General features: G+C 35.1%; 2 protein-coding genes across 6 annotated transcripts; one reads left to right on the forward strand and one right to left on the reverse strand.

The window, feature by feature from the left end:
* Nucleotides 1-4,675: 4,675 nt before the first annotated feature.
* Nucleotides 4,676-8,281, reverse strand: LOC101895400 (uncharacterized). Its single transcript, XM_005191484.4, has 2 exons — nucleotides 7,491-8,281; nucleotides 4,676-5,809 (listed from the first exon to the last, which is right to left on the reverse strand). The coding sequence occupies exons 1-2, from the start codon at nucleotides 7,626-7,628 to the stop codon at nucleotides 4,712-4,714; spliced, it is 1,236 nt and encodes a 411-aa protein (XP_005191541.1). The 5' UTR covers nucleotides 7,629-8,281; the 3' UTR covers nucleotides 4,676-4,711.
* A 2,956-nt stretch (nucleotides 8,282-11,237) lies between these two features.
* On the forward strand, nucleotides 11,238-15,866 carry LOC101888157 (beta carbonic anhydrase 1). 5 transcript variants are annotated; one of them, XM_005191439.4, is made up of 5 exons: nucleotides 11,254-11,617; nucleotides 11,685-11,951; nucleotides 14,598-14,682; nucleotides 14,762-14,949; nucleotides 15,023-15,866. In XM_005191439.4, exons 2-5 carry the CDS (start codon nucleotides 11,859-11,861, stop codon nucleotides 15,422-15,424), a joined length of 768 nt encoding a protein of 255 aa, XP_005191496.1. In that variant the 5' UTR covers nucleotides 11,254-11,617; nucleotides 11,685-11,858; the 3' UTR covers nucleotides 15,425-15,866. The 5 variants fall into 5 exon arrangements, with proteins under 5 accessions (XP_019895166.1, XP_005191496.1, XP_058979357.1 ...); XM_059123374.1 differs by having other exon boundaries at nucleotides 11,270-11,389; XM_020039607.2 differs by lacking the exon at nucleotides 15,023-15,866 and having other exon boundaries at nucleotides 11,238-11,617; nucleotides 14,598-14,686; nucleotides 14,762-14,899.
* Nucleotides 15,867-16,398: the final 532 nt, after the last annotated feature.

Here is a 16,398-nt window from a genome sequence, read left to right on the forward strand (position 1 = left end):
TTATTCATTAGGGCTAAACCAGATCAAAGTTTCAATCATGACTTGGGGGTGAAAATACAACAATGTTGTCACTTATAGCGTTGATGCATTTACCTGTATACTTCTACGGTTTTTTCATGACAGAAAAATATAGGTAAATGCAACAACGCTTGGAAACATTAATATGTCAACAATTTTAAAGTGTTTTGTCAAAAAATAAGTAGATCTTTATACGTTTTCCTATACGACGCAAATCGGAGGAGATAAAAATATGTATTTTTACAAATTTCAATAATTTTTCATTCAAGATTTTCAATTCCAAAATCGGTTTGACAGTTCATTGTCCCAGCAGCTGTGTCGATGCGACCACCTGTATTCTTCTACCATTCGTGTTTTGATCTTATATAGTCTGTTTACATTTCTGAATTAAAATTCACTGAATTTATTCAAACCAGTAGAATGTAAACATACTATTACCGATATAACAGATCTTTCATGATTTATTTGAAGTATATTTCCATACATTATTCGGTATGTTAACCAAGACAGAGCGCTTTGTGGACATAGAAGTTTATACGGCTTGTCTAGTGAATAACAGCTGTCAATTGAGTATATGTCAAATAGAATTCGCTGGATTTAAGATATGACGTATACCATGGTAAAAGAATATAGGTAGACGCGTCGACACAGCGGCTGGGACAATGAACTGTCAAACCAATTTTGGAATTGAAAATGTTGAATGAAAAATAATTTAAATTTGTAAAAATTGTTGAAAAGCGCGAATTATAATAGCCTCCGAATGACGTCGTATAAGAAAACATATAAAAATATATTTGAAAAAACACTTAATTTTTTTTTTTGACATATGAATGCTCCCAAGCGTTGAAGCATCTACCTGTATTCTTCTGCCATGACGTATACATAATGGAAATGACAGATAAAATCCACTGGATTTATTATATGTTATACATGAACATATAACCTAAAAAGGTACAGAAAATCTCACCGGGATTACCGAAGATTTCGAAAAAAGAACGTATATATTAAATTAAATTTTAATCTTATAAATATTACTATTACTATTATTATTATTATTATTATTATTATTATTATAAATATTATTATAAATTTTATTATTATATGTATTTGGTTAGCTAAGCTGTGTTTATCTCGTGTTTTTTTATCTTCGTATGTTTAAATACAATTCTTGTGTAAATTTATGCGTTTCTTATCCTAGTTATCTTTGGAATTTAATTATTGGCTTGTGTTATTCTTTTTTGGTTGTTTCTTACTTAATAAAATATACTGCAATTTAATTAGTTAAAATAATAGTAAATAGTTTTTTTTTGTTTGCCTTTAAGGAATTCGAACTTTTTTGGTTTGGAAATTTTTGGTATATGTTTTCCGGGTTTGGATAAGTGAAATTTGTAACCTCGTTTTTGTTTCTGTTTTTTTTTTTTTAATTTTCACATATAAATATTTCATCGTCTTTTTGTTTTATGTTTTTTGATATATCACACTTCTTGGATCATTAAAATGGAAAAAAGAAACCACAATGGTTACCTTAATATGTTTTTTGCTATGTTAATAAATGTTCTCGTTTTTTTGTTTGTTTTGTTTTATTGACATTTAAAATATATTCGAATATCACTTGAATTTGTTTTTTTGGTTTTGGTATTATATTATTATGACGGTAATGACTGAATCAATTATATTTTCTGTCCAATTTTTCTCTGTGTAGCTCTTCTCTATGATCACTCTCTCGCTCTCATTAAAAATCGCTCACATTATTTTACACCAAATAAATACCAGAGATGGAAAGTCAAAATGTTTGTTTAAGACAATTATCTGGGATGGATAGTTGAAATTATGTATAACATAATGTGATGAGGGTGGGGAAGTTTGAATTACTGAAAACGTGAAAATTAAAAACTTTGATATCTTTTAAATTATTTTTGATATTTTTAAAAAAAAACTTTAAAGATGGTGGTGGGTCAAAAAAGCTTTTTGTGTACTCTCACCTTTAGAATGACAGCTCGGTATGCTTGTTTGTTTGAGCTTAAAAAATGTTTGATTGTGGGTTCGGAATATTTGTTACACCCTTCAAAATAGCCAAATTCTTCAATGAAATTGTCCGCATAGGCCGCATATAACGGTACCCCCCGATATTTTGACGATTTTAGGAACATTATTCACCAAAGTTGTTTCAAATTTCTAGTTCGTAATATGAACTACAATCTATGTCAGAAAATTGCCTATGCAGGTCCAGTTCTACGTATAGGCTCCATAGATCAGTACCACACTATATTCGGTATTTTGATGATTTTGGGTACAATATTCACAGGATTTTTTTCAAGTTTCGTATTTGAAGATTGCAATGGATTATGACAAAATTTGCCTATGCAGATCTACGTCTTCGTATAGACCCCGTTTTTGATATTTTAACAGAATTTTTAACGGATTTTATATTTTTGAAAAATTCCAAATGGTGGAGGTTATCAAAAGTTCGGTCGGGTTAACTTACTGCTATTTTACTTCTTGATCTTCAGGACTGCATGGACTTAATTGGAACTATTTCCAATATGCAAAATTAATTAAATAAAATTGCTTGGTTCCAGTACTTGCAGAATTTTCAATTTTTTTTTCGATATCATAAAGGAAAAATCGGTTATCGTAGTAAATATTTTTTACATTCTTGCAGTTCTGGAACAGAGCAAATGTTATGTTCCCATTAACAAAATCAATCCTTCGTACTGTTTAATATTTGATAATCGACCCTTAAATTTGGGGAGCGTCGATGTAATTCAATCTGTTATAATCCCATCTAACACAGATAAGCTACACTTTGAAAGCGATATTTTCTAGTCGAGGAAATTGGCACCACCATTTATGTTCGGCATTGCTTCAAGTGTCACTCAAGCCTGCTTGAGATGCCCTCAAATTCTACTATAGTACTTTCGTCGCAAGAGCAAAAACAGTTGACGGTGCGTTTCTTTTCATTTGCCGATCAACGAAAATAAAAAGTAGAAAAGTTTGGTCGGGCCGAATTTTTTATACCCTACATCATTTGGAAAGTTAGAATGGAGGCTTTGAAGCAATTGATCTTTTACAGGAGTAAACCCCTTTACGAGATTAAAACAACGACATTTAAGTAAGTCCCTTAGAAAATGTGGCAAAAATCGCCAAAATACCGAATATTGGAATTACCGTTATATTCTGCCATAGAAGGTAGAACACGTAATCTACAATAGAATCTGAGTTTTAAAGGCTTGCCTTTGAAAAAGTGGCTAAAGTTGTCAAAATAGAGAATATCGCATTTCACAATTATATGGGGGCTATACGATACGTTGACCGATATAGCTCATCTTCGAACTTGAGCTGTTTGTATACAATAAAGAGAACTCTATGCCAAATTTTACTTTTCTATAGCATATCGTTTAGTCTCTGGCGTGATTTCCCCTAATATCGTTGTCAAGGAAAGCATATAACGGCTGTGGCGAACAAATATAAAAAATCGGTTGAACAATATATACGGAAGCTTCAGTTATATCTGAACCGATTTTCACCAAAATTTGACAAACTTGTTTCTAGCCTCATTTTATTTATTCCATCCCATTTGAACTTTGTTGCGTATAAAAAGAAAATCGGACGAAGATAAATATATGGAGCTATATCCAAATCTGAACCGATCTCGATAAAATTTGGCAAAGGTATTTCTGAGCTGTATGTGATACATTTTCCCAAATATCATTATTACAGAGTGCATATTACGGCTGCGGAGGGAGAAAATAATAAATCGGAAGAACAATATATATGGGAACTATATCTATAACTGAACCGATTTCGATCATATTTGGCATCCTTATTTCCAAGCGTTATTTGGTCGTATATGCAAAATTTCATACTATTTGCGCGGGTATTACACGTTTGGTGCACAATAAAAGGCAATTCGGACGTAGATATATATGGAAGCTATATCAAAATTTTGACCGATTATCCTTAATTTCAATAGGGTTCGTCCTTGGGTCAAACGAATTACTTGTGGAAAATTTCATCTCGATCGGGCAATAATTGCGACATGGACAGACAGACGGCAGATTATTAAAAGGAAGTATAGCTGGGAATACATAAAACGCTTATTTGGCTGGCTTCTTCGGAAATAAACAAAGGAGCCTAGGGTCAAAATCGAACTAAGTAAACCTAAAACTCCTTTGTTCCTCTACGAAGAAGCCAGCCGATGACTTAAGCCAGTCAAATAAGCGCTTTATGTATTCCCAGCTTATCTCGTTTCCTTTTGTCTGTTACAAACAAACGAACAAAAACATAATACCCTGACCACCTTGTGGTGTAGGGTATAAACAGTCAATTAGAAGATATCGAAAATTAGGAGATATTGAACATAAGAATAATATCAGTTTCTAGCAAAATTTTAAAGTTTTATTCTTTATAACGTAATTTTAATTGTCGGACTGGCAGACAGTAGTGTTTGGAATAGAATTTAAATATTTTTACATTTTGAGGAATTTTTGAAATAAATATCGGTGTATTACTTGCCCTATTAGAATCAATAAATATTTTTAACAAATTTCCCATAATTCAAACTTTCCATCTCTGATAAATTACACATTTCACCACAGAGAAATTGAGACTGAGAGAGATGCCGACTTCCCCTTATTTCATTTAGTATTGTTCTCTCTCTCTCTCTTAATACTAGGGTTGCCATCGCTTTACCTTATAGTGTCAATTCTTCATTGGATGTTTGGATTTCCAAACGTGGTGGTACACCCAACACTGGTTCATCTCGTATATCCGTTAGGATTACCACCTCATAGGGACTGCAATCGGACAAGTTCAGCAGCGAACAAAGCCAACCGTAGAACCCTTTCTCGATATCGGCAATTTCATTGAACCAACTGGAAAATTGAAAACTCAGCTGTGCAAATCCGGCATACAGGGCCAAACCAATACTACAGCCCAGGATATAGACAGGATATGCTGCCACCAGTATGGGTGACATTAGCAAACGAACAATTATCGATTTCTCCTCATGCAGATAATTGAAAACATTATACCAGGTAATGGTGCCAATGTAGAAACTATAAATTGCCGTTATTAGGGACACAAAGGGCAGACATATCAGCGAAAGTACGAGAATATGTAGGCCCGTATTCAGCGAACATTTGCAGCAGAGATTCTCTCTCTTCTGTTGAACGGTGCTAATGGCCACTGCATTGATTTTCTCCAATTCATCGCGGCTGATGTTCAACTGGAGATCGAAACTTTGCCCCTTTTTACGACCACGTTTTATGGTGCCCGTCATGGTTAAATAATTTGTGCTGTCCATTGACTTTCTGGCCGTTTGATATCGTTCCAACGAATGGTCATAGGTATTGAGCACACTTGTCTCGCCCGATTCCAAATCCTCATAGTTGGCCGCCTGATCGGGTGAATTACGTTCACTACGCAATTGGGGTAAGTCGGTTCGTATGTTCACTCGTTTCTTGGACGACGAACGATTACTTAGACAGTCATGAGATTTACTTAGCTTCACGTCCAGACTACTCTCCGAATAGCTACTGGGAGTGACCGTTGATGATTCGTGGCGATTTGTGGACTTGGTGCCCTGTGAAACACTTTCGAAATTATTCAACTCATTATCATCGACATAGATATTGTCCACCGACTGGGCAGCCGATTTGATTTCACTACTGGAATCGCCGGCGTTTTTGACCGGTATCTGTGGCAGTGGTTGTTTATTTTTTATCAGCAGTTTCGTATTGAGAAGATCCTCTTCGAGGCCATTGTTTGAGGGAGAGAGTTTTTGGCGATTCTGCAAAGAGAGGAAGATAAAGAGGAAATGAGGTTAAAAACGGGCCTTACTTGAGCGAGAGAGAGAGAGAGATATTGAGAAAAAAAATCTGCGGTTGATAATTTACCCCGGATGATGTCTGAACATCATTCAGATAATGTACCAAAATTATCTGAATTATCCAAATAGCGTGGATAATGTATCTACATTTTCCAAACAACGTGGATAATGTATCTACATTGTCCAGACAGCGTGGATATTGTATCTTCATTGTCCAAACAGCGTGGATAATGTATCTACATTGTCCAAACAGCGTGGATAATGTATATACATTATCCAAACAACATGGATAATGTATCTACATTATCCAAGCAGCGTGGATAATGTATCTACATTATCCTAACAGCGTGGATAATGTATCTACATTATCCCAACAGCATGGATAATGTATCTACAGTATCCAAACAAGGTGGATAATGTATCTATATTATTCGAACAGCGTGGATAATGTATCTACATTGTCCAAGCAGCGTAAATAATGTATCTACAATATCCAAACAGCGTGGATAATGCATCTACGTTATCCGAACAGCGTGGATAATGTACCTGCATTATCCAAACAACGTGTATAAAGTATCTACATTATCCAAACAGCGTGGATAATGTATCTACAATATCCAAACAGCGTGGATAATGTATCTGCATCATACAAACAGCCTGGATAATGTATATACATTATCCAAACAACGTAGATAATGTATCTACGTTATCCAAACAGCGTGGATAATGTATTTACATCATACAAACAAGGTAGATAATGTATCTACATTATCCAAACAGTGTGGATAATGTATCTACATTATCCGAACAGCGTGGATAATGTATCTAAATTATCCAAACATCGGAGATAATGTATCTACATTGTCCAAACAGCGTGGATAATGTATCTACATTGTCCAAACAGCGTGGATAATGTATCTACATGATCCAAACACCGTGGATAATGTATCTACATTATCTAAACAAGGTGGATAATGTATCTACATTATCTAAACAAGGTGGATAATGTATCTATATTATCCTAACAGAGTGGATAATGTATCTACATTATCCAAACAGCGTGGATAATGTATCTACAGTATCCAAACAAGGTGGATAATGTATCTATATTATTCGAACAGCGTGGATAATGTATCTACATTGTCCAAACAGCGTGGATAATGTATCTACATCATACAAACAGCGTGGATAATGTGTCTACAATATCCAAACAGCGTGGATAATGTATATACATTATCCAAACAACGCGCATAATGTATCTACATTATCCGAACAGCATGGATAATGTATCTACATTATTCAGATAATATAGGCAAAGAGCTATATTATGGAGATAGCGCAGATAAATTAGATATTTTATAGATAACATCACTTTTATTGATAAACTCATAAATTATCAATTTAATCTATGCAATGCAGATAAATTGAGTTATAGAATATTAGATAACAGAGAGGAGGTGCACAAATTATTGTTTAAGCCATTAAAAGTGTTCCTTTAAAACTACACTTCAAATATTAATTAAATATCTTTAATTTAAATATCCTCAATTTAAATATCCTTTTTTGTTGCACTTACGAAAACATTTCACTTTTATTTTCTATTTAAATTCCATTTCAACACCAACAAAAATTGACCACTCACCTGTACATTGGCTATGTGGTCCACATAATTTTGTGTGCCATTTGATTTTTTATTCGTTTGACGTTTACGTGGCGGTATAAAAACAGGGCGTTCCTTCACCGTATTGCTGGAATCGCCAGACATTTCATCGGCCACCATGTTTCTTTCAATTTTATTGAAAACTTTTTTTCGATGAATTTTTCTCAGGAGAACTTGGGGAAAAGTTAACACATTTTCACTACATAATTAATAACAATTATAGAAACTTTTCCGTTTTTATTAAATCTTCTCTGTTCGAAGTGTTTTTGAACTTAAATTAGGACGTTTTCTTTGTTGTATGGTAGGTTGGTTGGTTAGGGGCAAAGGGAATTTCCTTTCGTTTTTCGACGTTTTGTTTGGTATACACTTTAACGAATGCAGGGATAATATTTATGTAAATGCTTCGCTGTGAGATTTTTCTCCTAAATTTATTAATTATTTATTTTTATTTCACTTAGTTTATTACTTCCTTGCATTTCAAGAGAAACTCTGTGAAAACGCCTTTTTATTATCCATGAAAATCCCGAACCAATTTATGAAAATGTCAAATGTCTGTCTGGTATCGTTCGATACGCAACACTCACTCTCCGTCTGTTTCTGACATCCACTACACACTAAACTCAATTACATTTCCTCTTCCTCGGCGAGCGCTCTTATGCTTTACTGCTATTGATTATTTTTGCCCAACCATGCTTCAAAGTGGCAAACTGCATGACATGTCCTTGTAACGTTTTGTTGTTGTTTACATAATGCCGCCTTTTATGTTTGCTGCGACTTTACTCTTTGCAAAGCACTTGCTCTCTCTCTCTCTCTCGTCTCTGTCGTTGTGGATTGTGGAAGTAACATCTGAGAGTTACATGATTTGTTATTGTCCTGTCTATTGTCTCTCTCTCATTGGTTATTTAAGCTCTCTCATTTTATGTTTTGTTATGAAAATAACAACATAAAGGGATGAAAGGATAATTGAGTAAACTAAAACAGCATGTTGTTGAGGGGGTTTTTAATAGTACCAATGACGAATGAGGATGAGGGTAGACGCTAGTATGGAAGTAATAAAAGAACTTGTTAAAACAACAATAAAAATCTGTCAAATTGACAATTGTATATTGTAGGTGGCAGGCATGGGGAAACATAACAAATTGAACCTGTTGAAAACAAAAAAATGAAGCTTTTTAGACGGTAGAAAATTCAAAACGTGCAATTAATAGGAGGACATTCTTAAAGCACTCTTTTGGATGCAAGGACTTCTTAAGGTTTTCTTTAAAAATAATACATTCTGAGTGTCTTTTATGGATATAGGATTTTTAGATAATTTTTTTTTTTTTGAGGAGATATCAATTTATAGAAAGAAGACCTTTTAAAGATCTTCTCTGAATAGAGTATCTTAAGAAAACTTTTTTTGGGTTTTCGGCCGATATAACACGGTGGATATAACACGGTCAGTGAGTAGAAAATTCCAAAGGTCTTCTATGGATAGCCGGCACCAAATGGCTATTCTAGAAGATAAATTATAATTATATAATTTAATATTGGGTGGATAAAAATACAGGGTGAGATAAAAAAACTGCAACAAAGTCAAAGGCTATAATTTTTATATTTTGTTTTTTTTTTTAATTTTAATTAATAAAAGCAAAAAATGTCGGAAAAAGCATCAAATTTTAGAATAAGTTTAGATTTGTTCGAATTGGCCACCTTTCGCACGAATTATGGCCTTCAAACGGCCAATGAAACCGTTACACGCTGCCCGAATGTTGCTCTGCGGTATTTTGGCCCATTCCCGGCGAAGCGCTTGCTTGAGGTGACCGACACTTGGGTATTTTTAAGTGCCAACCTTGCTTTCCAAAATAACCCAGACACAATAGTCCAATAGATTTTGGTGGCGCTGGAAATAAAGCGAGGAACCTCATTTTGTAACCATTCTTGGGTGACACGTGCTGAGTGCGATGGTGCTGAGTCCTGTTGGAATGTCCAAGGTCTGCGGCCAAAATGTTTGGGTGCCCAAGGATTTAATACACCCTCCAGAATATTTTCGCAATAATATTCGACATTTATTCTGATGCCACGGTCGATTAATTCGAGCGGAGAGGGACTATCGGTTGTTATGGCGGCCCACATCATCACCATGGCCGGCGCTTGAGTTCTGGTGGCCAACCGAAGGTGCACATTTTCAGTTGACCTCTTAGGCAATTAAACACGATAATTTTGTTTGTTTACCAACTGCTGGACTACTTTGGCGAATGTTTTCTCATCGGAGAGGAGAAAACAAAATTTGGCAGTTCACCACTTTTGGCCAAGCGAAGCAACTCTTTAGGTTTTGCGATGTTCAATGAATGGAAGACTTAGGTTAGGTTTTATGGATAAAGAGCAAATTAAACATTTCCGTCAAAAACTCGAAGACCTCACATTTTGGTATAGGAACAGGTTGAACAAGTCTGCCTTAAATGACAAAGCCAAAGGACCAATTAGTAGATCCTTGTAGGTTCTGAAACAGAGCAAATACCACAAAACTTCAGTGGTCGAGATGTGTACCGATTTTAAAAAGTGTTGGGAAATTTTGCAAGGTTCGGGAGCACCACTCGATCATCAATGAATTAATTGTCCTCCCGATCATTCATACAGACACAATTTGGCAAAAGTTCGGAGTACTCCTCAAGTTTCACAGGACACCGTAGCACACTTACACATTTGTAGACCAATAAGTATCCTTGAACATCCAGAGACTTAAAAAACGGGAATTGTTGCACTGTTCTAAGATCTGAACTCCTTCTCCGGTGCGAAAAATTGTTACAAGGCTTCAATGTTAAGAACGTCACAATTACTCAGTACTTTGTAACAGGGAACGCTGCCCCAATTCATCAAAATAGTATGCCCTAAAAAGTAAAATTTAATTGTGTAAGATACGCAATAATTTGATTTCAAGTTTATAATACGAACCTGGACATGGACAATCTTGGGAATCCCACAGGGAGTATTCAAAAATTAGTTGTGTTTCTACATATAATCATCAGTTCCTAGGCAGTGTTGCTTACTAAAAATCATAAAAAATACTGCAGTTATAAATTATCCATAGAAATTATTTAATCTGTTGATTTTAACTTGCCATTCTACCCTCTGATTAGGAATATCCAGTTAATGTTGCATATTATAGATTTCGATGTATTTCACAATATTGTTCGGAAAAACTAACGATTTTATGCTCTTGACCAATAAGCCCATACTTTAAGCTGTTGATTATGAAATTGTAGAATATTTACACACATACCGCCATCTTTTATTTTACGTTTTTAACTTCTGTTTTCACAAGCAAGCAACCTTGTAGGCCTTCTAATTTGTAAAATATACATTGTTTAAATTCCATCAACTAATTTTTAATGCTTTTTTAATGTTTGCCATAAGTTTTCTTTTAAATATATGTTTTAACAGCTGAAAATGTTTCGTGTCCGTTGAATTTCAAAGAGGAAATGCCAAACAGTCAATGAAATGCTAGCGATAACGGCATTGTCATCGAAATGATGACAGCATGATGGAAGAGAGAGCGCAAATTTTGCAATGCAAAGAGATTCGCCCCCTTCATATGTTATTTCGCTCTCACTTAATGTATTCCCTTTATTATTTTTCTCTGCCACTCTCAACCCCCCATTAAACCATTGGAGCTCATATATGGTGGTGCTGTTGTTGTTGCCTGCTATTTTGTAAACAACTCTTCTCGATTTTACTTATTTGACTTGTTGAGACACGCCACAGAGCTCCAACTGATTTAGTTCCATCGAATGGGGAGAAGTGGTCGCAACGGCGCTTGTTTAATCACGAATTCTAGTCAGCTACAAAGGCGCGCGCGTTTTTTCTTATTATCAATAATAAAATTTTTATATTTTTTACATGTAAATAATAATAAACAACAGCAATTAACGCAACAATCATAACCAAAGTGAAGTGGGAGGCCGGTCGTCGTTCGTCTACCCATCACAGAAGTGCGAAAAGGGCGTTTTATTGCAAATTAGAGGAGAAAAAAAAAAACAAAACAAATAAATATTCGAGACGCTCGCATATTGATGGCTATTTATTAACAAACAATAGAAAAAACAGCAAAGAAACAAACACTTAACTAGGTATAAATAATTTCAAGGTTATTAGTTGTTTTTTAATAACACAAATTTTGTATTTTTAATCTCTAAGGAAAGTGAAAATCGCAACAACACACATTTCATAGTTTTCTGGTGTTTTTTTTTTTGGACAACTGGCAAGTCAAAGTGAACGACCCCGTCGACCGGACCACATTTGTAGGTGAACAAAACAACAAAAAGTGATAGTGACTTAATATAGGTAAACAACAAACAAAGAAGCAACAGTATGGAGCGTATTTTAAGAGGTATCATGCGTTATCGCAATACAACACGTGAGCAAATGGTGCGAGAATTTCAAAAAGTTCGCGATAACCCAGAGGTGAGTTCTTTTTTGGAACAAAATAGCATAAAGTCCAGACCATTTAATTTTTCATTGAATATTTTAAATTATTTTATTATGAAATACCTCATTGATATGTAATCATTAAATATTAATTAGGTATATGTGTCGGTACATATTGCATAGCGTATAGAAACGAATGATTACAGTCATTGAACCGGTTGATTGCACATGTTTAATATTTTTTTTTTCAAATCGAATATGGAAAGCTTTACCGGGGTAACATTTGGAAGAAATTTTGAAAGAACCTGTTTAATACGAAAAATCCTATTTTGATGGCTATGGGGATGCTTTAATTTATATTTAATAATAAAATAAATCACATCTGCCTTGTTTTAGAAGAGGCATCTCTAAAATACAAATTAAAATAAGAAGAAATTTCAAAACTGTTACCCAAAAAATTGGTAATATTATGGAAAAATAGGCCTGTTTTTGTCCTTAAATATTTGTTTAGATCTCTTTCTCCAGGTGATTAAAAATAGAAAAAATCCTTTTTTAATTACTAAAACATTAATAAATTTAAGATTGGCTTTCATCGGCTACCTCCCCTATACAAAGACCTAAAATGGTAAAGACTGGACAAAATGCATTCTGAGCAAATGGTTTGTGTCTATACTGTCTAGATAACAGCTCAAGACAGGACCATGTTGATATAAAAAAACACATTTATAGAAAAAAATGACAAACAAAACTTTGAAAACTCCAAAAATTTGGTTTCCAAATTCTATTCCATAGACTTTCCCAATTAATTGCATATGGCCTAAGCGGTTTAAATCGCTTAACATTGCTAACTATGTTGTTACGATATCATAACAACAGAGGTATTTTCACAGGGTTGCCACATCTTGACTCTGTCTTGTCCCATCTTTATACTTCTATGTCTTTGCCCTATAGAAGTGAAGGGTAAAGAGAACGGATTATTCAACTTTTCCAAAGTCGCGTAGACAATACTTGCACACTCGTTTTAGTACCTCCCCTATAGAAGATTAAAATTATGAATTATAATAACTTTAACTAACCGTCTAATTGTCTTTCTTTCACATCCCAGTATATCTATCAACTCTGTGTGACGAACCACTCCTTCTCGTAACTCTCCCACAAAGGGTAAACATTTTGAATGCCCATTATCCTTATAAAATGCAAAATTATCATCCGATTCTTTTTAAACTTGACGCGTCCCAATATTTCTCCCAACAAACGATCCGGTGTGAATTAATTGGACCACTACTTCTCGTTCATCTCCCACAGAGAGTCAAAAATTTAACTAATCGTAACTATTACACTGTGTAAAAACCGTCTTCAGCTTGTTTATAAAGACTGTCATGAACTTGTCTATAAAAATTCAAAAATGCAGATCATATATAAAGCTTCCATTTACGTTGTCTAAAAAAATTTTCTTTAGGCCTTTTTAAAGACTTCCTTGTGATTGTTTTTAAAAAACGCACGTTTGGTCTATAAAGACTTCCTTAATGTCATCTATAAATACTAACTTTAAGACGTCTATAAGAAGTACTCTTAAGACCTATATCAAAACCCGTATTTTGTGATCTATAAAGTCTCTATTTAGATCGTCTACATATTGATTGTAGACGATTGTCCATAAAAAAATCCCTCAAGGTCATTTAAAAAGACCTCCTTAAGGTCATCTATAAAGACTCCCTTAATGTCATCTATAAAGACTTCCTTAAGGTCATATATAAAGACTCCGTTAAGGTCGTCTATAAGAATGTCTTTAGTTCGTATATAAAAACCCTCTTAAGTTCCCTTTAGGTCGTCTACAAAGGCTCCTTTTAAGTCTATAAATACTCCATTTAGGTTTCTGCAAAGATTCCCTTAGATTGTCTATATACGACCTCTTGGTAGGCTATAAAGCCTCTCTAGTCGATAAGGACTCCCTTCAGATAGTCGATAAAGGTTCTCTTTGTTTTAAAGTTGTCTATAAAGACTCCCTTCAACTCGTCTATAAAGACTCCCTTCAACTCGTCTGTAAAGACTCCCTTCAACTCGTCTGTAAAGACTCCCTTCAAGTCGTCTATAAAGACCCCTTCAACTCGTCTATAAAGACTCCCTGCAACTCGTCTATAAAGACTCCCTGCAACTCGTCTATAAAGACTCCCTGCAACTCGTCTATAAAGACTCCCTTCAACTCGTCTACAAAGACTGCCTTCAGCTCGTCTATAAAGACTGCCTTCAGCTCGTCTGTAAAGACTCCCTTCAGCTCGTCTATAAAGACTTCCTTCAGCTCGTCTGTAAAGACTCCCTTCAGCTCGTCTATAAAGACTCCCTTCAGCTCGTCTATAAAGACTCCCTTCAATTCGTCTACAAAGGCTACCTTCAATTCGCCTAAAAGTAATACCTTCAACTCGTCCTTAAAACTATAAAGACTCCCCTTAGGTCATCTGCAAAGACCCTCCTTGGCTTCTCTTTTGCTTATCAAGTATGCTACTCTTATCTTCGTCCGTCCATTCACCCCCTCCCAAAATAAACTGAAACCCAAAGACCTTGAAAGAAAATATCGTCTTAATTAAACGAGACCCTTATCTAAGTGTCACTCATAATTTTGTTTACGAAAAAAACTACTAATAACACTCTTATCTACTGTGCTCTTTTGTTATTTTTTTGCAGCCCAAAGCAGTTTTCTTCACCTGTATGGACAGTCGTATGATTCCCACCAGATATACGGATACTCATGTCGGTGATATGTTTGTGGGTGGGTGTGTAATTTATAGTTGATTATCTATGCCGTGTCATATCTAACCTAATATCAATCTTGTTTTCTTTTCGAACAGTACGTAATGCTGGTAATTTAATACCACATGCCCAGCACTTTCAAGATGAGCACTACAGCTGTGAACCGGCTGCCCTGGAATTGGGTTGTGTGGTCAATGATATACGTCACATAATTGTGTGTGGCCATAGTGATTGTAAGGCAATGAATTTGCTATATGAGTTGAGAGATCCTGAATTTGCTTCCAAGGTAGGTGGTGGGGGAGAGTGTCTCGTAGCAATAGAAACAAATTTAATTTGTTTATGTATTTTTTTATTTGCAGCGCAATCGTCGTCTATCGCCTTTAAGGGCTTGGCTATGTACACATGCCAACACAAGTCTTAACCGTTTCATGGAATGGAAAGAGGCTGGCATGCAGGACCCTTTAATATTCTCCTCAGAAACACCGCTGCGTCGCTTTGTCGCCTACATTGATCCAGAGAATAAATTTGCCATTGAAGACAAACTTTCGCAAATTAATACATTGGAGCAAATGTCCAATATCGCCTCGTATGGCTTCTTAAAACCACGCCTGGAATCACATGATTTACACATACATGCCTTGTGGTTTGATATCTACACGGGTGACATTTATTTCTTTAGTCGTGGCGCCAAACGTTTTATAACCGTCGACGAGGATAGTGTGGAAAAGTTAACCGATGAAGTTCGAAGATTTTATTCCTAAGGAAAAGGAGGGATAATGAATTATGGGAAATTAACAATTTGAGACCAGTCATGCATTTAACTGTGATATTGATACAGGTCTGAAGTTCACTTCTAGAGTTGAAAATTGGATCAAAGGAAAAGAAAATGGTTTCAATTGCCTTCTATGAGGATTTCTTGAATATTCCATAGGCCTGTGTTAACCACCTGTTAACAATTTAACAATGAAATACCACTTTTTAGGGATTTGATTCTTATTAATGTTTAAATAGTAATAATAAACTAAATATACAAACATATATTTATCCGAATATATAGATACATATTTTTTAAAATGTTTGTATTTTGCTAGTAAAAGTAAGGTGTAAAATAATAATGTAACAATCATCTGAAAAAACAATTAAAAATTGTGTGTTCGTAATATTAATCTATGTATGCTAAATAAAATATACAATCTAAATGTACATCTGTTCAAAGCGAGTTTGTGTCGAATATAAACGCTTCTTTATAGACCTCTAGAAAACGGTATGTTTAGTCATTTATTATAATTTCCACCCTTTATGGTTATCAATCAAGTCTTTCTCTAACGTCCATATCCGGCTTTTTAGTGCGCTGCTCAATATTTTCTGGTGGCCTAAAAATTCTTCTTTAGGTCATCTAAATGTGTCCTTTCAGTTCGTCTAAAAAACTCCCTCCAGGTCGTCTATAAAGACTCCCTCCCGGTCGTCTATAAAGACTCCCTCCCGGTCGTCTATAAAGACTCCCTCCCGGTCGTCTATAAAGACTCCCTTCAGCTCGTCTATAAAGACTCCCTTCAGCTCGTCTATAAAGACTCCCTTCAGCTCGTCTATAAAGACTCCCTTCAGCTCGTCTATAAAGACTCCCTTCAGCTCGTCTATAAAGACTCCCTTCAGCTCGTCTATAAAGACTCCCTTCAGCTCGTCTATAAAGACTCCCTTCAGCTCGTCTATAAAGACTCCCTTCAGCTCGTCTATA

Source organism: Musca domestica, unplaced genomic scaffold, assembly GCF_030504385.1.
Source record: "Musca domestica strain aabys unplaced genomic scaffold, Musca_domestica.polishedcontigs.V.1.1 24, whole genome shotgun sequence".
Classification (NCBI taxonomy): Eukaryota; Metazoa; Arthropoda; class Insecta; order Diptera; family Muscidae; genus Musca; species Musca domestica.